The 25070-nt window shown below is 46.0% G+C and overlaps 2 protein-coding genes across 5 annotated transcripts; both read right to left on the reverse strand.

Annotated features, from left to right (window-relative positions):
• Positions 1–9219: 9219 nt before the first annotated feature.
• On the reverse strand, positions 9220–13141 carry LOC117865350 (protein PSK SIMULATOR 1). 2 transcript variants are annotated; one of them, XM_034749523.2, is made up of 13 exons: positions 12718–13078; positions 12284–12576; positions 11721–12046; positions 11538–11630; positions 11365–11455; positions 11187–11277; positions 10868–10965; positions 10719–10788; positions 10540–10643; positions 10146–10262; positions 9997–10073; positions 9851–9892; positions 9220–9755 (listed from the first exon to the last, which is right to left on the reverse strand). In XM_034749523.2, the coding sequence occupies exons 1-13, from the start codon at positions 12737–12739 to the stop codon at positions 9563–9565; spliced, it is 1617 nt and encodes a 538-aa protein (XP_034605414.1). In that variant the 5' UTR covers positions 12740–13078; the 3' UTR covers positions 9220–9562. The 2 variants fall into 2 exon arrangements, with proteins under 2 accessions (XP_034605414.1, XP_034605416.1); XM_034749525.2 differs by having other exon boundaries at positions 9614–9755; positions 9997–10053; positions 12718–13141.
• Positions 13142–15640: 2499 nt separating this feature from the next.
• LOC117864502 (uncharacterized) lies at positions 15641–23437 on the reverse strand. Of its 3 annotated transcripts, none has more exons than XM_034748632.2 (9): positions 23059–23437; positions 18845–22016; positions 18098–18221; positions 17526–17611; positions 17178–17425; positions 16933–17019; positions 16734–16833; positions 16066–16264; positions 15641–15979 (listed from the first exon to the last, which is right to left on the reverse strand). In XM_034748632.2, the coding sequence occupies exons 2-9, from the start codon at positions 21965–21967 to the stop codon at positions 15681–15683; spliced, it is 4266 nt and encodes a 1421-aa protein (XP_034604523.1). In that variant the 5' UTR covers positions 21968–22016; positions 23059–23437; the 3' UTR covers positions 15641–15680. The 3 variants fall into 3 exon arrangements, with proteins under 3 accessions (XP_034604523.1, XP_034604525.1, XP_034604524.1); XM_034748634.2 differs by having other exon boundaries at positions 15641–15970; positions 23059–23436; XM_034748633.2 differs by having other exon boundaries at positions 17178–17416; positions 23059–23434.
• Positions 23438–25070: the final 1633 nt, after the last annotated feature.

Genomic DNA, 25070 nt, shown 5'->3' on the forward strand with positions numbered 1-25070 from the left:
CGGGACGAGATGGGGCAGAGGGCCTGCAGGGCGCTTCTGCGCGAGACTGGCAAAGAGGCGCACTGATCTATCTTATCGCGGCCGGCGACTGGGCGAGGCGGCGCTCGCCGGTGAGGCCACACCATGTGGCGACGACGCTCTAGAGTGCGGCGCACGCGCGCTCTGGCGCTGTCTGGCCAACGGATCCGCGAGGTCCCTCGCTGGGCCCATCTTCCAGCCTCTGGATCTCCCGATTTCCAAACCGCACCATGTTGACTTTCTTTACAAGAGTTGTAGTACACAGACCAAGGTTCAACTTTTGTAATTTGATGGAGTTCAAAAGCGCAGTGAACTTGGAGATTCAACGCTTCAAAGTTTGGAGGAACGCCTATTTTCAGGACTTAGAGGAAAAACGGCTGCTTGTCTGGTTTTCAGGGTTCTGGGCTGACTTGAGCTGCTGATTTGGGAAACTTCGGAGGTGAATTGGACCAAGGTCCAATTAACAAAGTTGTTGTAGAAACTTAGTTCTCCAACTTTTACAAAGGGATTTCTTGATGCTCCGTTCAACTTTCGAAAGATAGACCCGCTCTAAGGTGCTAGGTTGGGCTGATTTCCAGACTTAGCCGAAATTTCTAAAGGAGGCTGAGTTGACCAGACTAGGGGACTTGTCTTAAGATTAAAACTCGGCTTATTTAATCTAGGTCATTACAATTGCTTCACTCGAAAAGGCTTAGATATGATACTTCGAAACCCTCCGGATACTAACCACTTTACCTTAGCAAAATGGACATGGTCCAAGCCATCGCTTGTCCAAAGCTTGCTTAGTCCCTCGCTCTAGTATCTTGCTTGATTTCTTCACCTATTCTTGCCACTTTGAGTTTAGTTTTGCTTTGACATCAACAATGAAATCCCATTTGAAATCCTCTTCAAATGCTTGTTCTTAATTCATAAAGAATATCTCATGAATTGCAAGCTTCCAATAACAAGACCAATATGTAGCACGTAAGCTCATATCTTTTTATCATATACACATGAAGTCTTGCAACATCCATTTGTGAATATCACTATTTTTTTCTTAATGATCCCTTTACTTGTTAATCAAGCTATCATATGATTTGGAGACTTAGTATGTGTTTGGATGGAAGACAATGTAGGACGGGATGGTTCCATCCCAGTTTTCCGGGATGGGATGATCCCATTTCATATTTGGTTCAATGGGATGGGTCCGTCCTAATTTTTTGTTTGGTGTGAGAGATTGCAACAGACAGGACGAGCACTATTTCCTCCTTCCGTCAAACACCGTTCGTGGGGCCCACCTATCATGCTAAGTATCTTCTTCCTCCTCCTCCTAGGCCACGCCACCCCGCCGCCCCCCGATCTACCCGCCGCCGCCCCTGCTCGCCCCACACCGGCCATGGGGCCGCCCCTACTCCACCCCCCGCGCCGCCCCTCTCCACCCCGTCGCCACCCCTGCTCCAACCCCGGCCCCCCGATCCCCCCGCCGCCGCCCCTACTCACCCCCGCCGGCCATGGAGGGTCGCGGCGGAGGTCCAGCTCGCCCGTGCGCCCGTGACGGAGCTCGCCCCCACCGGCCATGGAGGGCCACGGCGGAGCTTGTAACATCCGCGGAAATCACCAACTAAAATCACCCGTTAAAAATCGCTTTTAAAATCTTTTTACCGCTGAGCTCCCGGAAATCAGAAATCTTCCCGGCGATTTCGCCGTCCCGGCACCCAAGCCGACAGCCATCTTTTTAACCGTGCCCGTGTTTCTCGCCGCGTGCCGTCGTCAGACGCCGCGAGTGTGCTCTGACCGCGTGCCGTGAATGCCACCGGTCTCTCTCTTTTTCTTTCTCTTTTCCCCTCCCCTTTTCCTTCTTCTTTTTCCTTCTTCCTTTCTTTTTCTTCTTTCCTCTTCCTCCCTCCTTCTTCTCTCTCCTCCCTCCTTCTTCTTCCTGGCGCACCGCACGCCGGCTCCTGGCGCCACTCCGTCTGAACCGCCCCCCCCGCCATTACTCCGGCCGGCCCCTCCGGCGCCCGACCCCCTCGACTGCCCGGCCCTGCGCGCACGCCCGCGCCGCCCGACCGGCCTGGCCCGGCCCGGCCCCGCGCACCCGGTGCGCCGCCGCCGGCCCCTACCTCTCCTCCGGTGCCGCCCGCCGCACGCCACCATTGCCGTGCCGCCTTCCCCCGCGACGCCCTCCTCCGGCACCTGAGCCCCTACCGCCGGCCCGGCCTGCCCGGCCCCCACCCCATGCCACACACCGCCGGCCGCCCGGTCCCCCACCGCCGGCCGCCCCTCGCCGGCCTATAAAAAGGGCCGCTCGCCCGGCCTCCCTTGCCACACCACCACCACCCCAGCTCGCCACCGCCGCCCGTGCACCGCCGCCTCCCGCCGCCGCCCGTGCGCCGCCGCCTCCCGCCTCCACCCGAGCGCCGCCGCCACCTTAACCACTGCCGGTCGCCTTTCCCCCACCTCCAATCCCTCACGGTAACATGCAAAATGGAGCCCCCTTCCATCCCTCCACCGCCCCGGCCCACGGCTCGCCGCCGGCGAGGTCCGGTCGGCCGCCGCCGGTCAACCCCATCTCTCTCTCCCTCTCCAAGAACTTGGAGAGGAAAATAAGAATGCTCCGGATTTTGGATCTGACCCCCACCTTTTCCCAAATTACAAATAGGCCCTTCCACCACTCTCATAAACCTATTCGCAGATATGCCCCTCCACCTCCAAAAGTATTCACAAATAGGTCCCTGGTTTAGCGCAAATCAGTCCTAAACCTTCCTTTTAAGCTCCTAATTCATGTTTAACCCGTCATTTCATGCGCCAAACTTCCTCCAATTGATCCCAAATTTTACCACGTCCTCCTCCAGGATACTTTCGCCGATCCATATCCAAATTTCCCAAAAATAATCTTTCTACCTATTTTCCGTTCACGTTTTCTGTTCGGAGTTCACGGTTAAAAACCGATTTCCTTTTTATTTATTTGTGTGTCCGTTTGTGTGTGCCGTAGATCGCGGTTTGCCCGAGGAGGATCCCGAGGAGGAGTTTGACCGCGAGCCCGAGCCCGAGGACCAGCAGCACGAGCCGGAGCTTCCGGAAGGCTTTGAAAATGGCAAGTCCAATCTTACCCTTTGATGCATATTTAATACCTAGTTTTTCAAACACAACCTATTGGCCCGTTTTACAAAATGCATATTATTTCATCGCAAGACATGGTTGGATAGCCACCCCTTGATTGTTATGAACAATCCTTGTTACCCTATGGTTGTCTCTAAATATGACTCGCTCTATTTAGTCGATAACCACTGCTAGAATGCTTAGGAAATTGCTACTTAACTACAATCATTATTACAATGGTGTATTCGGAAAATAAATGTGTGTGTGTGTGTGTGCAAGTGAGAAAAATGACTTTCTGGGCTCAAAGGAAAAGGAAGTGTAGACAGGATGGATGGGTATTCCTTGTGTGGGATGCCAGGGTGTTGTGCTCGTACCTTGGTGGTTAAGCAATATCGGGAGATATCCATCTTGTCGTGGTTAAGGACCGAGTTGATGTGTCATCTTGCCTAATTCAACCATTGTGCAACCACTCAACCGTTGTATGGGCAACGGCTTAGCATAAATTCCACTAGCTGAACTGTTAGTCTTCAGGGGTGCTGGTGAGCAACGGGAACCCATGGAAAAGGAGTAAGATCTTGGTGACTTAGGTCCCGGTTACGGTCTCGTGGATGAGCTGTGAACCCCTTAGGTGCTTCCGTGAGGGCTAGCCAGTCTTAGCTAAGGTGGGTAATGGCTTTGTTAGGATCCGCACCGACACTAAGGTGATCGTGCTGCGGTACCCTACTTGTGGGAAAAGTGTACAACCTCTGCAGAGTTAAAACCTATCCGGGTAGCCGTGCCCATGGCATTGGACAAGTTATGGCTTGGTCACACAACTAGTTCTTGGGCATGGATGGTCACGGGTGTGTGTGGGTGTGTGTGTGTGTTTTGGGTTTTGGAAGTGTTCGGCAGTTGTGCCGTGAGCTATGGCGGACGGGGAGTCCGATAGCAATAAAACTTGGATCCTTTGTGTAGGATCAACCCCACTCCATGTTCAGTTACCAAAGAAAAGCTTTACAAAAATTTGTTTGAAAATGAGCCTATGCATGTGTGGAAAATCTAGCTTTACTGCAAATAAACTCTAGCCTATCCTTGTTTTATCATGTGCATATACTTGCTTGTATCCCCCTCCGTGGATGGGGTTAGACTTGTTGAGTACGTTCGTACTCACCCTTGCTTCGTAACTACAGAGGAAGACCCGGACTTCATCGCCGAAGACCTTGAGTAGAGGTTGTGTCCACACCCAACGCTGCCTGTGGTGTTGGCCTTTCCAAGATGCTGCTGCTGCCATGTAGTCCCGAGTGCTGTCTTTTGGCAGTCGCTTGGTTAGCCACTGTTGTTTATTTACTTCTTATCGTTGTGTGGCTTTCACGCCCACTCCCCCGGGAGTTGTACGGTAACTGAATTATCTGTCGAATAAATGTGTTATCAACCTCCTGTGACTGATATTTGTATCACATTTAGTCTCTACTTATGTGGGGACGCTTCAGAGCTCCAGCTCGCCCGCGCGGCCGCGGCGGAGGTCCAGCTCGCCCACGGCGGAGCTCGCCCCCACCGACCATGGAGGGCCACGGCGGAGCTCGCCTCCGCCGGCCATGGAGGGCCGCGGTGGAGCTCTAGCTCGCCCGTGTGCTCGCGGCGGAGCTCGCCCACGCCAGCCATGGAGGGCCGCGACGAAGCTCCAGCTCACCCGCGCGGCCACGGTGGAGCTCGCCCGCTCATTGTTGCTCCCTCTCGCGTGTCAGACGGGGGACGACGGCATTGAAGTGGGAGGACCCCGTCCGCTCATTTTTGGCGGACGGGAGCGTCCCGGATATTTGCGGTATATCCCCTACTAGGGACGACCCCATCCCGTATGTTTCCCAACCAAACACTAGCAAAAATGAGATCGTCCCGTCCCGTCCCATCCCGTCCTCGAAACCAAACGCACCCTTATAGATCAACTATCAAGCATATTCTCAAGTTTTACTTCACCCTTGCTTGTCATTGATCATACAATTTCATTATGGGGTCACACACTTACTTGATTTTCTTTATTGTGAGCCATATAATACACATTTAACTTAAAAGACAATATCATATAATAAATATGAGAATAAAACCCTGCTCACAATCTTAATCAAACAAGTCAGTCATTTGATCGTTTTGTCATTCGATTCACTAAAACCCACTTAGGAGCCTATATGCAGTTTCAATCTCCCCTTTTTGGTGATTGATGATAACCCGATTAAAGCTTACAAATATATCAATAAAGTGCTTTTAGATTCTCAGATATATCATAAGCTCCCCCTTAATATGCATACTCGGGGCGTTCTGTCATTGTTGTGGGTCCTTCGCTTTCATTACATCAATGTGGATTACCTCTAGAGATAGCAATAAAACTTTTTCAGCTATTTGTAATTCGCGATTTAATCATGAAACCTGCTACTTCTAATGTCAGGATTGCTAAAAGGAAAATTTGGGAAAAGGAACCCATTGTATGGGAAATACTTCAAGAAGTTATGTGGGAACATCCTGTACTGTTGAACAGAGCACCTACCCTGCATAGATTAGACATACAGGCCTTCCAACCCACTTTAGTAGAGGGGTGTACTATTTGCTTACATCCATTAGTGTGTAAGGGTTTCAATGCGGACTTTGATGGGGATCAAATGGCTGTTCATCTACCTTTATCCTTGGAAGCTCGGGCAGAAGCCCATTTACTTATGTTTTCTCATATGAATCTCCTGTCTCCCGCTATTGGAGATCCTATTTTCGTGCCAACCCAAGACATGCTTATCGGACTTTATGTATTAACGATTGAAAACCGTCGAGGCATTTGTGCAGAGTTGCAGAAACTCTCCAAATAAAAAAGTAAACTACAATAATAACAATTATTATAAGTATACGAAAGATAAAGAACCCCATTTTTCTAGTTCCTATGATGCACTAGGAGCTTATAGATAGAAATGAATCGGTTTAAACAGTCCCTTGTGGCTCCGATGGAAACTAGATCAACGCGTCATTGGGTCAAGAGAAGTTCCGATTGAAGTTCAATATGAATCTTTTGGGACTTATCATGAGATTTATGCCCACTATCTGGTATAGTGGGAATTAGAAAAAAAAGGAAATCCGTTCTATATACATTCAAACCACTCTTAGTCATATTTCTTTTCATAGAGAAATAGAGGAAGCCATATAAGGATTTAGTCGGACCTATTCATACACTGTCTAAACAAGGAAGTTAGATTCGGCGATGCCCCTTTTGGGGGGCATTCCGATTTCGCTAGTACCATCTTTTTTGCCACGTGAATCCAGATTGAGATTGAGGAAAGGAAGTAAATTAAGTTTTTGAATCACTAACTCAGGCCCATTGTCGAATCCTACTCAGCCCAAAAAGGGGGTAATTATGTATGGCGGAACGGGCCAACTTGGTCTTTCATAATAAAGAGATAGACAGAACTGCTATGAAACGACTTATTAGCAGATTAATAGATCATTTCGGAATGGGATATACATCCCATATACTGGATCAAATAAAGACTATGGGCTTCCATCAAGCCACTACTATATCGATTTCTTTAGGAATTGAGGATCTTTTAACAATTCTCTCTAAAGGATGGTTAGTCCAAGATGCGGAACAATAGAGTTTTCTTTTGGAGAAACACTATTATTATGGGGTTGTACACGCGGTAGAAAAATTATGCCAATCCATTAAGATATGGTATACTACAAGTGAATATTTGAAACAAGAAATGAATTCTAATTTTTGAATAATGGATCCTTCTAATCCAGTCTATCTAATGTCTTTTTCAGGAGCCAGAGGAAATGCATCTCAGGTACACCAATTAGTAGGTATGAGAGGGTTAATGGCGGATCCTCAAGGACAACATGCCAAAAGCACGTAATCATGAATACCATGGGAGCTTCCTCTATATCTCAAAATCTGTAGGGTGCAACAAGTGTGTGTAACAGTATAATACGTGATGCATATGACATGTAACAACACTCAACAAGAGATAAGTGTGTGTTCCAGGACCGCCGATTGTTCCAGGACTTTGGCAAAAGACGCCCCGCTGATGTCAAATCTCTCAAGGTCATGGTACATGCGTGGGTAGATGAAGAAGACAAGGAGATCGAAAAGTTCGAGTCCAATCGCAACAAGGGCTAGAACAACAATAATCAGAACAATGGTCAACGCAGCGACAAGAACTACAACGATCACCCCAACAATGAAAACCGAAATAGCTACTCAAGGGCTAGAACAACAATAATTAGAACAATGGTCAACGCAGCGACAAGAACTACAACGATCGCCCCAACAATGACAATCGAAATAGCTACTCAGGAGGTCACAACCGCAAGCGAAAGCCAAACAATACTATCGCGGCAATTTCGTAGTCGTCCAAGAAAGGTGGTGGCAGGAATCAAGATAGGCCCTCGTTCAACGAGCTCCTGAAGAAACAGTACCCATGACACCCATACTACAAGCACTCTGCGAGAGATTGCTTCAGTCTACGAAGAGTCATGAAGGACCTGCCAGAGCCATCCAGCGCCAAAGATAAGGGCAAGACCAAGGAAGACGAAGATGATGGTGACAATGGCAAGTTACAGAACCCATCCAACACCGTCAATGTCATCTTCGGCGGAACCCCGGGTACTACTACTAAGCGGTCCCAGAAGCTCACTCTTCAAGAGGTAATGTCCATTGAACCTGCAACGCCAACGTTTCTCAAATGGTCCGAGGTGCCAATTGCTTTCTCCGGGAAGGACCAATGGACTAGTTTCTCAGACCTAGGATGGTATCCCTTCATCCTGGACTCGGTTGTCGCTGGCTCCAGACTCACTAAAGTACTCATCGATGGCGGTAGCGGTCTCAACGTACTGTTCGCCAAGATACTGAAGAAGATGGGCATCAATATCACCGCTATGCTCACCCCAATAAACTCTCTGTTCTACGGGATCGTCCCAAGCAATGCGGCTATACCCCTCAGACAGGTGGTTTTGCCAGTTGCCTTTGGGACCAAAGAATACTACCGGACATAATACATCCGATTCGAGGCGGCGGACTTTGAAACATCATACCACGCCATCCTCGAAACACCAGCATGAGCCAAATTCATAGCCATCTCGCACTACTTAGTACTCAAGATGTCGGGACCCAAGGGAGTACTCTCCCTACGCGGAGACTTGAAGAGGTCATATGACTGCGACACAGAAGCAATGAAGCTAGCAGCAACTACCCAAGTACCAAACTCGATGATGCAAGTCTTCGCTGCATCCAAGAAGATGTCCCCGTCAGAACTCGAGATTCCAGAAAAGAAGTCGGGTGCAATCAAGGTCAAGCCGACAAGTGAAGTAGATATCAAAGTCATTGACCGTGAGACTGGTGATAGCTACAAAACAGCTCTGATTAGCACAGGGCTGGATCATAGGAAAGCGCGCTTGTCAATTTCCTCCAAGCCAACCGAGACATCTTCGCGTGGAAAGCGGATATGCCGGGGGTGCCCAGGGAGTTGATCAAGCACTCACTCAACATGAATCCAAAAGCTACACCAAAAAGACAACACCTACGACGATTCGCCCAAGACAGAATGGAAGCCATCAAGAAAGAGCTGGCCAAACTACTCACAGTGGCCTTAATAAAAGAAGTCTATCATCCAGAGTGGCTCGCCAATCCTATCCTGGTACGAAAGAAAAACAACAATGAGTGAAGGATGTGTGTCGACTACACAGACATCAACAAACACTGTCCAAAGGATCCCTTTGGGCTCCCTAGGATCGATCAAGTTATCGGCTCCACAGCTGGATGCGTCCTCCTCTGTTTCCTCCATGGCTACTCAAGGTATCACCAGATAGCTCTCAATGAGGAAAACCAGATCAAGACCGCGTTCATCACCTCATATAGAGTTTTTTTTGCTACACAACAATGTCTTTACGACCTAGCAATCCTTTTTTTTAACTCTTTACTCCTTTTTTAATTTTTTGAACTCCCATCGTCAGACTTAGACGCTCAAATGGCATTGTGTAACTCTTTATTCCTTTTTTAATTTTTTGAACTCCCATCGTCAGACTTAGACGCTCAAATGGCATTGTGCCACAGCTGAACCATATGATCTTACTGTGCATGGTGTGCCTTCATTGACTCTTAACACCGCTCCCATATGATCACAACTTGTGTGATTATCACAACCGCATATACAATTATACATGTGCGGAAAGAGATTCATGTTTGGTTTTTCGCCGCGCATTGATAAATAACCAACAAGTCAAAATTAACAAAGCTATATCCGTGCACTAGACCTACTCAGCTGATGTACAGAGCATTTATAAGCATGCCCGGTTGTATCTGGACATAAGAAAAAAGGCACGTCCTCCATGGCAAGAACAACTCTAGCTCCGATCTACAAACCTATCAAGCACGAAATCAACCGATGAACTGGATCACGAAGAGCTTCGTGAATTTGCTGACCACTAGAAAAACAGCCTTTTCGGATAACAGCCATGATCATTTTGCGGTTTTTGTTAGATGTAGAGGCTGGTCAGTGGTCTTTTGCATTGCTGGCCGGTTACTCTGGTTGACAAGGTGGTGAAGCCAAACGACCAACTCCAGGATGTGATCCTCGGTCGTTGCCTTGTTGGCATGGTAGAGCGTTTCGATTGGGTCTGCTTGGCCTGGTCGTCTCCCGACTCTGTCAGTCCTGAAAATGGAAAGCAGAGGGAACGTCAAATCTCGGAGAACTGTCATTTGCAAAGTGGTGTGTTAACAAAGACCAGTGGGAAATAGTCGTCTTACCCCGATTTAGCCCATTCGCTAAACCTCAAGAAGCCTCGAGCACTGAAGTAAGCATAAGAGGCAGTGGAGAGAATTACGATACATAAATTTCAATATTACTGAATCAACCTTAAAGCAATTGGTTTGATGCAGACAAGTAATAGTACCAGGTGGTATTGACAGCCATAGGAACAAGCCATTTCAATGATTTCTCCATCTGAACCCTTATATCATCAATTGTGAGCTGCATCAGAATTCAGAAATCAGAATGTGAAAACTATGGTGATGTGATTCACTTGTTTTCTGGCTGTATTACCTCCTGAGGCACTGAGGAAGCTTTTAATCTATTTGGTAGAGCCGTTCTGACCCTTAGTGGCAATCCCTGGTAGAGGGCCTCTCTTGTGTTTGATGGTACGTAACCTGACCGAGAAACCTATACAAAAAGGGACTGTTTAGTGTTCTGCGTTTAAAAGTTCAAGTAGTAGCTAGTGAAAATTGCTGAAAGTCGTTTACACTATTTCATATTCAGCAATTATTATACTTAGTAGATTTATCCATTTTAATAAAGGAAGTCATATGTACAGAAATACACATAAGGAACAAGAAGTCTTGAATATTAAATCTTATCAAGATATATGATATGATGGCAAAAGTAAGCAAATAACTCTGAACCTAAGCTTAGTTAACAAAAAATATGAGAAGAAACTTACAATGCTATAAATCTGAATGATAATGTTTGCATAATGTAATGCCAGTCCAGCAGGTCCTAGCCTTTGACAGCTCACAGTTGATTCAGCACTCGAAGCAAATCCATCTACAAATGCATTACAAGGATCAGCTGGCAGTAAATTTGATTGATTCAACAGGAGACATTGAGCCATGGAAGTACCAGAAGATCCAAAAGTATTGCTGATCTCAATATGTAAGTAGTGCACGATTTCTACAAGCTTCTCGACCACCTATCATGAAAAGTTTATGTCACAAGCAATATAGAGCAGGCTGACGTAGCATACGAATTCTACAGCAAAAGCTACCTACTTCTTCCAACGTTTTAGACCAGAGAGATCTTTTCTTCAAGCTCTTCACATAACTCCTTTGGGTCTTCAACTCCAGTCTTACAATTTGAATATTGTCTCCTGCAAAGTAGCAGTCTTATGATGGTATCATCAAAGGCTCAAAGAGCTACATCTACACTGTCACAATGAGACGGGTTTATATTTAAAAGAAAGATTAATAAGAGAATTTTTTTCCTTAACTTCCACAATCCCTTTTTGTTCAGGCAATGGACACAGAACAAAAGGCACAAAGGCTCCACATTTTTATCTTGAAAATATAATGTCTTAGATAAGCCTCATACCTTTTTGAAATCTCTCTGTATCCTTTCCCTTTAGCTTAGAGCGGTATTCTTGCTCAAATCTATCTAATGCATGCAGCTCATGGTACAAATCCTGGAAAAAGAAATAAGACATTTAAATAAACAAGAAGATAAAAATTTGTCCCACAAGGTCTCAAAAGATCACTTCAGAAGTGCTCACAGTTGTACGTTGAACAAGAGTCATCAACTTTTGCATCTCTGATATGGCTGTTTCTTTCAATTGCTTCTGGGGTGCACTTTCAGATTCTAATCTAGACACCAAATGAACAAGATAGTAAAAAAACCACATTTGTATAATTCATTGCTGCCTGTCAAATAATGACAAAAGCTTACTTGACAAAATAGCGGTCCAGGTTATGCCACTGGGCATCTTTGCAACGGTTGCCAAACCTGACAACCTCTTGGGAAAATATTTTCAGTTCTTCCCTGCAAATATTAGCCAGAGTTCACAAACAGCCATTGGTCATAGGTGATCGGCAATTCACCGTGGTAATTGATGAAAATCATCTTGTTTACCTTTTGTCATTAGCTGCAATTCGCATCAACTCACTCATGTCACTGGAAACCAAACTCTGTACACCTTCAGAAGGAAGCACAACTTGTTTGAAGTACGTAACAGTGTCTTCAGAGAGAGATTGCATAATACTGGCACCTTTAAGTATTGTGTTGGCGACCTCAAAAGCAAGAATTGATATCTTGCACCCTTTGGTCTTTGATCTAGAAATGAAGCCACCATCTGGGCTCAAGGTCGTCACCAAGGATCCTAATGTGTCTAAAATCTCCACCGCTTTGCCAAATCCAGCCATGCTGGCCGTTCCAAGCACAGAGCCCAGTCTAGGAGTCTGCTAAGAAAGGTCAAGGCTTTCAGGACATAAAACATTTCATATTTCAGTAAATGCAGAGAAGGTGAAAATTATGCAACAGAGGCCAAATCATTTTCCTGGATTCAGAAACTAGTCGGCACAGATAAAATATGAATCATAGCTAAGAATTATGAAAAAGTGTCCATCCGTTACTGATTCAGCTAAAATAACTGTATGTGAAATGCAAATCTGTTAAATATAGATTCAGATACTTGCCTTGCTTGTTCCAACGCTTCCAGACCTGTCTATTTTACCAGATAAAGCTGTCTCTCCTGATGTCGGAGCGTGCAACTCACTGCTCCCGGGAAGAAGTAAACCATCATCCGTGAACGAGAGGAGCTTAGAATTCCAAGCCAGCTCCTGCTTCTCCACGAACTCCATGGTTTCCTCAACACCCTTAACCTTCTGCTTGTCTGCAGAACTCAGCCTGTCACCAAATTCACCGATGCCATCTGCAGCATCCTCGAAGCTGGCATCGGCGATGCCAACGAACCTTCTTGATTTCAGAACTGCAAAACACCACCATGAGCAAAATTCTCGAACTACTCCAGTCCGATACTAACCTTACGACTGTCCAAATTATTAAGCGGTGGACTTTTTTTAATAAAAACAGAAATACAAGAACCAAGGAAAGCATGTAGCGGGCATACCGTAGCAGCTGTTGCAGTCCATCCGCGAGGAGCCCGCTCCCGCGACGAGACCGGCATCAATGAACGCCCCCGAGAAGCCAGTAACCGCCGCCCGTTCACACAAGAGCAGAGCCTGAAGGCATCCGCAGATCCCCCCCACGCCACCCGGCGCCGCGCGGAAGGTGCTCGACGGAATGTCCCCCCGAGTCAACGGGGGGCGCAGGAAAGATGGGAGCCCTCGCGCAAGGACCGTCCCAAGAGAAGCTGCCCGAAAATGACCACCCAACCGCACCAACCGAAAACGCCCCCGTACGCAGTAGAGTATTCCTTTTGGCTTTTGCGCTTGGGCGCCAACCCGGACACGACAGGGGCGACAGGGAGGCAAGCGCTGCCGCCGATTCGATCGCGAAGGCGAAGCGGCCGAGTCCACGCGCTGACCCCGATTTTTTTATCGGCGCGCGCGCGTGCGCGGTCGCTGGGAGACGCCACCTCACCTCATCTGCGCCTGCGCGCGAGCCGGGTCGCCGCCGGACTCGGCCGGCACGAGGAGGATTGGTTCTGGCCGGCCGGGGCCGGGGCCGGGGCCTGGCTGGCTTGGTTGCTGATGGATCTGGCTCGCTTTTCAGCTCCTCACCTGCTGGCTGCTGCTGACAGTGACAGGTACGGAGTGGGGGTCACGTTCTTGGTGCCGAGCCTGCGTTGGGTTTTAATTTTCGGGTTGAAAAACTCGTGAGCATAGTATCGCATTATTGATCGGGCCCAAAACGATCCTGTCTTGTGATCATGATGCCGTGCCAGGAGTATAATATCTAGTCACCGTGTCGTGGCATTTTAAAATTAAGGTAATAAATTTTGGTACTCATTTAATTTAGTGCAAATATGTAACGAACAATACCTTTTCCATTATGAGTTTCAAAAAATTTCTAGTGACTTACCATAACTTGACTATAAACATTGGTATGACAATTTTTTTATATGAACCAATTGAGAGCCAAATTTTCTAGGCAGCCATGGTTTGGGTTGGGCAAAATTGAAACCCAACCAATCAAGCTCTTGGACCATTGGACCATTCTTAATGTAAGGTTTTATCAAACGGTTTTCAAAAATATCATGTCATCTTTAAATTTCAGAATTGATGAATGAGACTAGTGTTGGTGGAAAACGGTCTTAAAGTGGACTCCATCACAACAGCCTGAGAGCTCTTCCTCCAAAAGGGTAAGGACCCCTTCATCGGGAGAAGAGAACCAAGTGTCTATCCTACTCTTCTTCTAACGGTCCAAAATCGAGATCACCGAAATAATAAATGAAATGTAAAGAAGAGCAATAAATGGCATTAACTTTCATTTACTTCGGACCAGCTGTCCCATCAGTTAAGTTACAGTGACGCCTCTATTTATAGGGAGATCAACCGCCACAAAGTACAATTACAAAATACTTGTTACCCAACAGCTAGATTCAAGAAATATTCCAGGGTACAACGGGGAATACGACCTTTGTACGGACTCTTCCAGCTGGCTCCTCGTACGGCTCCTCCATTCCACGTGGTGGCTAACGTGGTCTTCCGCCACGTGCTTGGTTTCTTCGGAGGTCGAAGGGCTCTAATGGAAGTTTCACATAATTTCCAACGTGTTGGAAACGGTCAATACTAGTTTTCATTACGGTAAAACTACCCCCTATCTCTCTTCATAAATGATTTGACATGTCATCATACTTATGTGCACCTCCTTTAATTGGGATGAAAACCTCATGAAACTCCCACAGGAAAAGGTGTTATAGTTTTAGAGAATCTGTAAATTTGTCTTTCTTTTCTCCTTTTGCAAGAATGGCACTCGGAGGGTTCTGATAGTCTTTTGTAATGATAAAGCTGAACCAATGGCAAATGCGCAATTGACCCTGTGATTTTTATCAGCAGAAAGTGATGGATGGCCCCTGCAGATTATTAATCTGCCACCTGCATGCTGCAGAGTAATAATCTGCACTCCAGTGTCTATCAATCCTTTTGCCCTAACAGCCCCAAGTGGTACGGATCCTGGCCGTCACGTCACGTCCAGGTCCCCTGCCTCTTGAAAATTGAAATCCACGGCCGGTCGTTCGCCTAAAACCTGGCCGCGCGAGAGGCAGGCCGCAAGAGTCACCACCGGCCACCGCTCTTGTTATTACACACGCAAGCACAGGATTGTCAATCCCCTCTCTGGTACGAGTGCGATCGCTTGTGGTGGGTACGACTTGGACCTCCATCGCCGCAGGCGCCAGGCCCGCCGCCGCTCGCGCGAAACCTGCCGGCGCCGGACCGTGCCGCGCGCGCCCTGCTCGGCTGCCGCGGCACGCGAGGGCGGCGTGCCTCGGCTGCCACTGACGGTTGCCGCAGCGGGGAGGTGGGAGTCACGCATGACGCAACGCCGCCGACGCACGCGCGCCCCGTGTTTGCGCAGGGACGGACGGGGCTCCGGGCACGCGGAATTGCGTGCAGAAGAGGCATTTCTGTGGTGGTGGCTGGCACGCTTACGTTGGCGAGAACCTGGTCTCTTGCGCGCCACTACTTACCAATTCACAGCAAGGAAGTCTCTGGCATGTGAGCTAGCTCATGTCTGAATCCAATTATATAAAAAGAAAAATGTCTGCATCCGCGCACCGGTTGACTTTGTGGCATTGACAAAGGGGACTTGGTGGTTGCTGGCCACATAAATTACCGGCCCTTGAGACGAAGCATGTCGCGAAACGCAGCAGCTTTCCTACGCCCACAAAGTCTCTCCGCGAGATGAAAAGGGTGATGGACTGAGTGATGGGCAACAAACGAACACCGTTTCGACACCTTCTCCTGTAACTTTCATCAACTCGTCAGGCCATGCGTGTCTCACGACCAAGCACACCGCGTTCCCCATCAGACACCCGCCTGAAACTTCTGTTCAAAGGGAGGGGGGAGACGAACCCTCCTGGGCATAACTAACTGGAGCTAAACAGAGTCTAGTTTTCTCATACAAGGTTCAGGACTCGGTCCGGCAAAGGCCGCCACTAACAACAGCATCCTTCGGCTTGTCGCCGGCATTGACAATATTTACAGAACGCTCGTTATTACATTCACCACTGCCAGCTGATGGAGGAGGACCTGCCGTCGCGGAGGACGAAGCGATCTCCAGGCCGTTTAGCCTGTCAACGAGACCATGCACTGCGCAAGCTGGCGCGGAAACTTCAGAAGAAGACTGATCCTGCTCGCCGGGCACCTCGTGACGGTCTGCTGGCGGCGGCGGCGGCGAGAGGCACCCCATGCCGTCCACTGCGTCATCTTATCGGCACAGCACATTCAAACCGGTGCGGTTTTTCTCGGCACGCGTGAGTAAACTTTGAAGGGTTTAGGGTTCGTCGGCTCACCGGCGTCGGTGGTGCCTGCACGTTCGCACAGCTTCTTCTTCAGCAGGACAGTTCCCGGGACAGAGGCCAGCCTGACCTTACTCAGATGCTTCTTGTCTGAGTCGTCTATCTCGCTGAAACCGAATGCCGATGTCCATGTGTCCACTAGGTGCGGTATTGCTGACAGAAGTAGCATCTCCACCTTCAGGGATTTCAGCATCTGCCCAAAATTAAAATGTTTAGGTGTAAGTTTTGAGTAGCAATGTAAATTCTACACTGTGCACCAGGAAGGATACAGAATATTATCATCACTGTTTGATATGCCACTAAAATGTTGTGAATCTCCTAGATGAGTACTAATACACACTGCAAGGGGGAAAGATCGACTGAATGTCTGAATCCCATCTCCTCATAATCAAAGGGATTTGTGATATCTTTTATCAATTGTGATCATCCAAAGACTTTAGACCGACAAATAAAACAAAGCACTCCAGATGGCTAGCCAGGTAAATCAATGGTAGTACATGACAGAAATACAAACATTAAGGTAACTGAGAAGGGTAAGTGTTGGGGTCTGACATGATATTTTTTGGCACAACCTTTTCATAAAAGAATCTAGACAAACAACTGAAATATCAGGAACTCTAAAAAAGAATTGAAATATCAGCATCTACAACTCATATCCATACCTCCTCAATGTAATCCATGAGGCGCCTGCACATTCCCTGTTGACGATTCTCTGTACAAGTAGCTACTAGGGGCATCTCTGCTACAATAGCACCATGTAACCTGCAGCGACATCTATGTTAACCCCAGATGTTCGCTTCTATTAGTTTAAAATTAGATCTTATATACATAAAAAATCAGGCTTCTTTTCTCATGATATACCTGATGGATGCCACAGATATGATGCTGTCATCATTTTCCAAGACTACAGTATAGAACCCCTTGTGATCCAAATGTACAAAATCAGACCTATCAAAGGAATATCACGGAATAAATGAGATAATAGGTGGCATGCGTTAAATTTCATAAAACTAAAACAACAAAATCAAGGGAAAATTAAGTAAGCAATTAAGCATGTCGGTCAAGCACAACTGATTCAAAAGACAGAAAAAGAAAGGCTGTCTCACCTCCAGTTATATAATATAGAAGGAATAATGTCTATCCCAGTCCTTGGATCTAAGATAGGCAGGAAGCATTCTTCCATAATGCTCAGGGCAATCATTAGTTTCATGTTGCATTCAGCCATGAGAGCAATCTCCGCGGCTGTACGAACCTTTTGATCACCATTATTATGAAGAATGGTGCAACAGAAACCATCATCCATATGGTCAGGCACTCCAACACGACAATGAAAGCTCGTATAAATCTGACAGTACTGGAACAAGGTCAGTCTCACTCAAGTAAACATCCTGCCATCTTTGGTAACCATGCAGCTAGTGATTGTTAAAGAACAGGTAAAGTCCTTTGAAATGTACCTTCTGGCATCTTCTTCCACAAAGAAAGCTATCAGGTCCACCTTTCTCATTGCGTAAAACCTTGCCAGATAAGCATTTTGCATGATCTGGAGGAAATAAATTAATTATAAGTAAGCAACAAACGTGCACTGTATCGAATCTAATTCAAGAAAAGTTAAAATATTGAAATCTTTCTCTGGACTTGGTTATTACAAGAAACCATAACTGCGATAAACAAAGAATTGGTCGTACAACTGCAAATTAATTATAATTTTTAGAAGGTGTAAACATTGCACATATACTGTATTTCCACTAAAAACAAACAATTACTCAAGTTAAGATTGTTGCCGTATTATATAATCATGCAATTTCCTTTCAGAAAATTTATAGAAACAGACAAGCATGACTCAAAAGTAATGTGCCTATACGTGCTAAATTTAGACTCAACAACCCATGAGGGCCCTGTTATGAAATAAACAGGTGTGCATAAATATTGGATAATGATACAATATGGATGATCTGAGAACAATCTTACTGACAAGCAAGAGATTTAAGATGGCAAAGAAAATGCAGAGTGTGACATGTGACATTACATTGACGTTCACACTGTAAACATTCTAAAGCAGGGACTGAAGTTCTTAGCTCCTTCGAATTGATCACTTCCCCACAAATGTCGCAAAGGCAGCTAGAGCAGTACCAGTTGCCATCTGGGATATCCTGAAGGAAAAATTATGATACAGTTGGAGTAGTCAGTAACCGTTATGACAGGCCCCCGTCTTACTGCTGTTAAAGACGGTAAGGTAGATAATCTGAAGAAAGTTAGAATAGTAGGTTATAAAAAATAAATGGAAGTTTATATCAATAAAATGAACTCTATTATGAATGGGAAGACAGTAGTTCTGTGATGCAGATGCCAAATAAGAACACCTGCATGCTACAGAGGCTGTCATATTCAGGATGGAATTCTCCAAAGAAAATATCCAGGATGTATCTGAAGTACATATTTGCCACAATCATTGTAACTCAGGGCCATGATAAACAAAATTAGTACTTAGTTGTGACTTCTTTTTTCCATGACATGCTCAGGATTAGCATGGTAGTAATTAGTAAAGTAAACATGGGTGGAATGAATATTAGTGATTTCCATCCGTTAATTTTCCTAAATTACAGCAATGAAGTAGCAATTTCTGAAGCATCATTTCAACTGCAGACTGCAGGCATGGATCCAGAATAAATATAATTATTACTACTCATTAGTTAATTCATTTATGTTCTCGGCATCTGTATAGTTCTATATTTTAGCTAACCAGAAAAAAAAGAGTGACAGCAGGATAACAAACCTGATAAGGCAAGCAAGCTTGATGGTAACTAGCAGGACAGTTGTCACAGCATATCAGTTCACCACCGTCGCCACATGATCCACAGATATCATCATTTTGATCTCCTTGAAGTGACATGGTATCTTTTGCATGCTCTTTCCTGACCTTTTGCTCTATAGACCATGCTTGAAGCTGACAAAGACTGTATGATTTACCTGTACCCAAGAAAAGATTCAGAGACGAGATTTCTTGCCTGAGACCTGCATGGCACTTAAACCTGGACATTGTGAATGTGGTGCCACAGCACCGGCATCGAATCCCGTTCCTAGTTATGTTCCCATCCTTTAACACATTTTTGCCTCCTGGCCCTCGATATTGAAGAATGTTCACTCTAGCAACAATGCCCATTTCAAGTAACTTGTTCAACACTGTTCTTGCTCCTCCATTAAACTTCTTTGTGCTACTTTCCTCTTCCCTCTCCCAGCGGTATCTTGGAAGACGCCTGAAACCAACTTTATCTGTGAGCCTTCGATGAAAACAGTTCCTATAACGTGCAGTCAGCTTATGTATTACAGCTGTCATCAGAAGATCGTCATCATCAAACTTGCATTTGCGAGACCGTGTTTTCTTTTGCCTTTTGTTATCCTTTTTTAATGGTTCTTCGGACATGAGCTGTTTTGAATGTTCAATGCTTTGTTTATCTTGATCCTTATCGTCCTTATTCTTGGGCTCTGTATTCGAAGGAACTTGCTTAACGATTGCTGTAACTATCTGTTCTTCCTCACTGAGAACTACAGGGCCAGCAGGGTTGTCACTTACATCATCCACATACTGACTCGCACAATTTCTTAAAGGGGCATCATTCACTCTATGTTTCTTTCTACTGACATTGTCTTGGATATCTGCAAGCTTGTCGGGCCTTTTTTTCCCCTTCTTACTTGACCCAGGTTCCAATATTTCTTTGTCTTCATATGCTGATGCGCCTTTCTCCAAATTCGTTTCACCATAATCTTTCGACAACTTCGAGCTTGGTTCCACATCAGCGGCACAGATCAACTGCCGAGGAGGTTCTGTGTTAGTTACCGTCCAACAAATCGGAGAACCTTGACTGTCAAGGTATAAGAAACCCTGAATCAAGCTTGCCTCATAAACTGGTGAATGAGTACCCATGGTGTCATGGGAAGCATTCAGGAAGCTCAACATCTCTTGGTTGTTCATACTATTGTTCATAAAAGAAAGAGTCCCATCTTGAGGCGACACAAACAACACTTGTGGCTCTGAGATCATCGAAGCATTGCCCCTAGCTTCAGATGATAACTGTTCATTTTTTGTTGGATCTTCCAAGCTCAGCTTGTTAGCTCCCAAATCTGTATCCTTTTCTGATTGTAGCGATAATGCACCTGAAGGTTTATCTCCTGCCTCTTTATCTGCCATTTGAAACTGAGAGACAGCCGCAGGATCATGACAGCCATTGTCAATACAATCTTCTTTAGGTCTCATGTACTCATCTTTCTCTAGTGGTAGTGATGATGCACCAGAAGGTCCGTTACTGGCATCTTTATCTGCCAATTGGGGCTCAGAGACAACTGCAGCATCATGCTGTTCAGTGTTGATATCATCTGTAATTCCAAGTAGCATCTCGTCAACCTCAGGGGAAAAAAGTAAGTTCTCTCCAAGGAGCATGTCATCTGGAGCACCTGCAGAATTGACCACATAGGGAATTTCTGTGGTTTCATTACCATAAGAATTCAGACCTTCCATTTGAACATTTTCAACCAGGTGTTCCAATGCTGATGAATAGCTGGGTGGGAAGTATAATGGGTCAGACTTATCCTCAGCTTGCTGCTCCACTTTAGATTTGATGCACGGAAATTTCTTTTTCTTGCTCAAACAATTTTGCCTCGGGCCAAGAAAAGCTGTTGCATCATGGAGACCCATCACTATGCGATGAGCTGTGCTTCTTATGCTTCGTCCATTTATTTCTGAGATGCACAGTGATTGTTGATCGGCTTCATGTTCGCTTGGATTGTTTGATAAAAATATAGAAGATTGTTCATTGAGAAAAGAAATTCCTTCCTTATCAGGCTGACCATCAGTTTCAGAGAGAAAAAGTGGCAGAAGACTCTTTTTGCATGACCCGAGTGGCCTACTTTCATTCTTGGCATTCAAAAGTTTACGCTCGCTGCAACTAAGGAAACTTACAGTGCTGTTCATAGCTTTCAGTGCTGCTCCATTTTTCAGAGCTGCAACCTTCTTATCAATGCAAACTACAGCCATGAAAGGATCAAGGAGCCGCCACTGGTGGAGGAAAGATAACGATTGCTTCGGACGCTGGACCTCGTATTGTAAGCACAGCAGTGTGTTCTTCAAATCATACAAAAAATCATGCATGTTCAACCACTCCTTTCCATAGTCATTTGACCCATTTCCATCAATGCATGGTGTAGCCATAAGCAACCATTGACCAAAGCATTTCCATGCCCTGGGAAGAGAAAACAGGCGCGTCACTTTGTCCGGCGCCACATACATTTTGTCCACCTTACTCTTGTTACCCCTTTCCTTGCCCTCTATCTTCCACCCAGCATCCACCATCAGAAGATGCGCATGCAGACGGAGATGATTCCAAAGCTCTCCATAGCCACGGCCATCCCTCTGGCGACCAAAATTGCGAATGTCAATGCTCTCCAAATCCATAGCACTGCAAATTCTTGCTCTCTCGCTCCTGCGAGTCACCGCCCTACGCGTGTACACGCGATCAGGAGGAGGCGTCCACTGCACCACAAGCTCAGAAGGGCCAGCATGAGGAGAAGGCACTGCCTGGCACGCCTGCTGATCCGCAGCAAGACAGAAGACACGGTAGCTTGATAAGTTACCAGCAGTGAAGGACTCAACTATGCGACACCATGCCGTCTTGTAATTGGAGGCAGAGCTTGAGGCATCTGCAGTATGTCCAGTGCCTTCGTGATGATGATCAGTTAACCCATCAATGCTTGTTAGGCAGAAGACACCCTCGAAGATCTGCCTTTCTTCCTTGGAACCATCAAATGCGTCTTCTGCCAGCTCGGCAACTTTCTTCCCGAACAGCATTGTGGCAATGTCCTCCTCCTTCATCCCTATCTCCACAAAAAGGTCTTTCCCATCCATCTTGTTGATCAACAGCCAGTTCGCTTGCTTTGAACACGCACTAGCTACTCTGCAGGGCAGTAAACATAAACATCATGAATTTAAAGCACGGTAGAAGCAAGAAGTGGCCAAGCATGGTACAGGTACAACCAAATCTAGAAAAGCAGTAAAGATTTCATTGGATGGATGCACATTTGAGCGTGAATCAATTTACAAGGCTGACTGAAAATATGTGAAACTAGAGCACAGTTAAACCAAAGAAACTTGCAAGATTCAGCCTCAAATAATTGCAGCACAACTAAAACAGAGACAAATGAGCTCAATCAAATCATGCAAACCCCAACTCATATTGAGCCATTATCACTGTGTATTGCCACATTCCATGGCACTATGCCAGCATGAGTTGCCATCAGATATCCAAACTTATGAGGCGACAAGAGTAGGGAATAAGTTTCCCAAAAAAAAATGGAGGAAGTAAAAGCCTGGAGCACCCCAAAGAGCTGTAATTCCAAAAATAGGAACCAATACCAAATCTAACAACCTATGGAAGCAAGACGAAAAAAAAAGAACTATACTTAAGCACTACTGATCCGCAGGAGAATCAGTCTCGCAAGGATATAAAAAAAAACACTGAAGACAACAACGCCAAAGCTACCAAACACCGAAGTCGCAGACCCTGACATAACCTTACTCAACATCACTAATTTTATCTGAAATTACCATCACCTGGAACAGAGGGCCATTCTATCTATGAAAGCAATGCTGTTCATGTGGCAGGGGAAATGGGCCAAAAGAACGAACCAGGGAAATCAAAATGTGTTCCAAGGCGCAAAAACAATCTCAGTGGGAGTCCAAAAATCCACTAGAACAAACCAACTTCAACATGCAGCAAGAACTCTATCCGACATTTATTTTCTTATAGAAAGAAAACATCTGAGCGGCCCGATGCCTGCAAGGCACCAACGGATCAATCCTCCATCCGACGAACTATCAGATTAGAACGCCGGCAGCTGAGCATTTCCCCGATCCAGTAACCCACCCAACATCCACCAAGAAGATCAAAACGGGACACGGGGTGAATCGCATTGTCCAGGGATCGACGAGATACTAACCAGCGAAGAGGGAGAAACGGCGGCATTGCCAACGTACAGGTTCCCTTATCCCTTCCCCATCGGAGACGCCGCCTACAGCTTCCCCCCTCCCTCCCTCCTTATCCCTCTACCTCACCGCACAGAACAGTAATGGCAGGAGGCACTCGCTCTGCTCCGGGGCGCGGGCAGCAATCTCTCTATCTATCTCTCTCCCACCCCCACCTTTTACCGCCCCCTCGCCCCGCGGGCAGAGGCGGCAGAACCGGGGGCAGTTCAGTGCAGGCGCGCAAACGGATGCTTGCCGCCGTGCCGCCTGCTGCGTGCGTGACCGTCGCCCGTTACGTGGCCGCGCCGTCCCATGCAGCCTCGGACGGGTCTCTCTTGCCGCTGGGCCCCCCGCCGCCGGGCGTGCGCGGCGTGGCGGCTTGACGTGACGGCGGATGACGAGGCTCGTGGGGGTTTCGTCAAGCTGTGTGCTCATTGTCCGCCTGACGGCTGTTGAAGTGGACGGAGCTCAGGACTCAGGAGGGTGACGCTTGGATGGATCAAGGGTTGTACGTGCGGCTGCCTCGCTGCTCTCGGTTGGGCAAATTGGGGCTTTGGCCTTTTGGGTGAGAGTTTGGGAGATGGGAGAGAGAGGCTTTGGTGCTTTTGATGTGAGTTGACCGGATTCCAAATTCTGTTTACGATCTTAATATACATGAATTTAAAATTAAATTTTACATGACAAATTAGATAGACAAATGCACGAAGAGTTATATATGATAAATATTTTCTGCTTACGTGAATTCTTCATATTTATATTCTAAGCAACTTAAGTCAATACTCAATACGAAATTTAAGCAAGCTTATATGTAGTCTAGAACTACCATACTCTTCAACTTTGAAGACAATTTAAGATGGCACCTTAATGTTTAGGAATGTCTCTATATATTGTGTTTAGTCATTATCCACTAAATTTTGTCAAAATTTTATATATTTTCTCTCTAAAGATGTATTGAAGCTTGTTTAAACTTGTGACAATCTATTTCTCCATAAAAAAATGATAAAATCACAAAAGCTTTATAGTGCTTATAATCTAACACACGTAAATGTTTGTGAGTTGTTCTTTCATGTTTTCTCATAAGTTGCAGGTAGGTTTATGAAAAAAATACATAGAAAAAAATAGGTCTCACTTTGGTAAGAAATTTGTGGTAGTATAACTTAAATTGAAGTTGTGGTCAGAAAAATAAATTGAACCACCAATAGAGGAATCACTAAAGAATACTAGGAGGGTAGGATGTGAATAGTAGTAGAATACTAGGAGAGTAGGATGTGAATAGTGGGCATTGCTAATGCTAATGCATGCATACATGTCTAGCACACAATTTGTTGCTTTAATCAAACGTACCTCACGGTAAGGGGGCATGTGCCCCTAACTCCTGAAATTTTGCAAACCCTTGGAAAATAATGTGGATAGTAGGTTTTACACCATCATGAAATTAGTCTTTTGTATTATTTAGCATCCAACTATTCGTTGCCCCCTTCTAATTTGAGCATAGTAGTCATTTGCTAGTTTGTTGTCAATATGCTTACTATCACTTCCAAAGCTAAATTTTGCTAAAATCCTACCGTAATGTTTGTTGCTCTAATCTTATTTTGCATACATTTAGGATTGGCTAAAATCCATAATGTCAGGTAAGCATAGCATTGATGTAACACCCCATCCTCCAAAGCCGCACCGCCCAACCCTTCCGAGGGGCGGGCACGCGTACACATAGCACCCTACTTACACTTTCGTCCTCGCTTCGTGTAAAAGAGTTAACCCGAAGGTGCTATGGCTGGTTGACGAAGGCTTATAAGTTGGCTCCACCCTTGCTAAACTAGCAATGTGGTACTAAACATGTGCACATGCGCTAATGGGCTACACTGGGCCAACCAAATTAGGCCGGGTGTCACAATTGATATCTTGATTCTTTATAGGCTGCTTGGTTCCCAACCATGGGATGCCACACCACTGTAGCGTAGCGGTGGCGCTCAGAATCAGCACCACA

The sequence above is a fragment of the Setaria viridis genome, chromosome 7 (assembly GCF_005286985.2).
Source record: "Setaria viridis chromosome 7, Setaria_viridis_v4.0, whole genome shotgun sequence".
Taxonomy (NCBI): domain Eukaryota; kingdom Viridiplantae; phylum Streptophyta; class Magnoliopsida; order Poales; family Poaceae; genus Setaria; species Setaria viridis.

What these genes read in the sequence shown, in the direction of transcription:
- LOC117865350 (XM_034749523.2), bottom strand. Translation starts at nt 12,739, where the DNA reads ATGGACTGCAACAGCTGCTACG. An exon ending in GGTCTAAAACGTTGGAAGAA is followed by an intron (nt 10,789 to 10,867) that starts GTAGGTAGCTTT and finishes TTTTCATGATAG; the next exon opens with GTGGTCGAGAAGCTTGTAGA. An exon ending in CAATACTTTTGGATCTTCTG is followed by an intron (nt 10,644 to 10,718) that starts GTACTTCCATGG and finishes ATGCATTTGTAG; the next exon opens with ATGGATTTGCTTCGAGTGCT.
- LOC117864502 (XM_034748632.2), bottom strand. Translation starts at nt 21,967, where the DNA reads ATGGATGGGAAAGACCTTTTTGTGGAGATAGGGATGAAGGAGGAGGAC. An exon ending in TTTACAGTGTGAACGTCAAT is followed by an intron (nt 17,612 to 18,097) that starts GTAATGTCACAT and finishes TATTTCCTCCAG; the next exon opens with ATCATGCAAAATGCTTATCT. An exon ending in TGCAGGCACCACCGACGCCG is followed by an intron (nt 15,980 to 16,065) that starts GTGAGCCGACGA and finishes TGTGCCGATAAG; the next exon opens with ATGACGCAGTGGACGGCATG.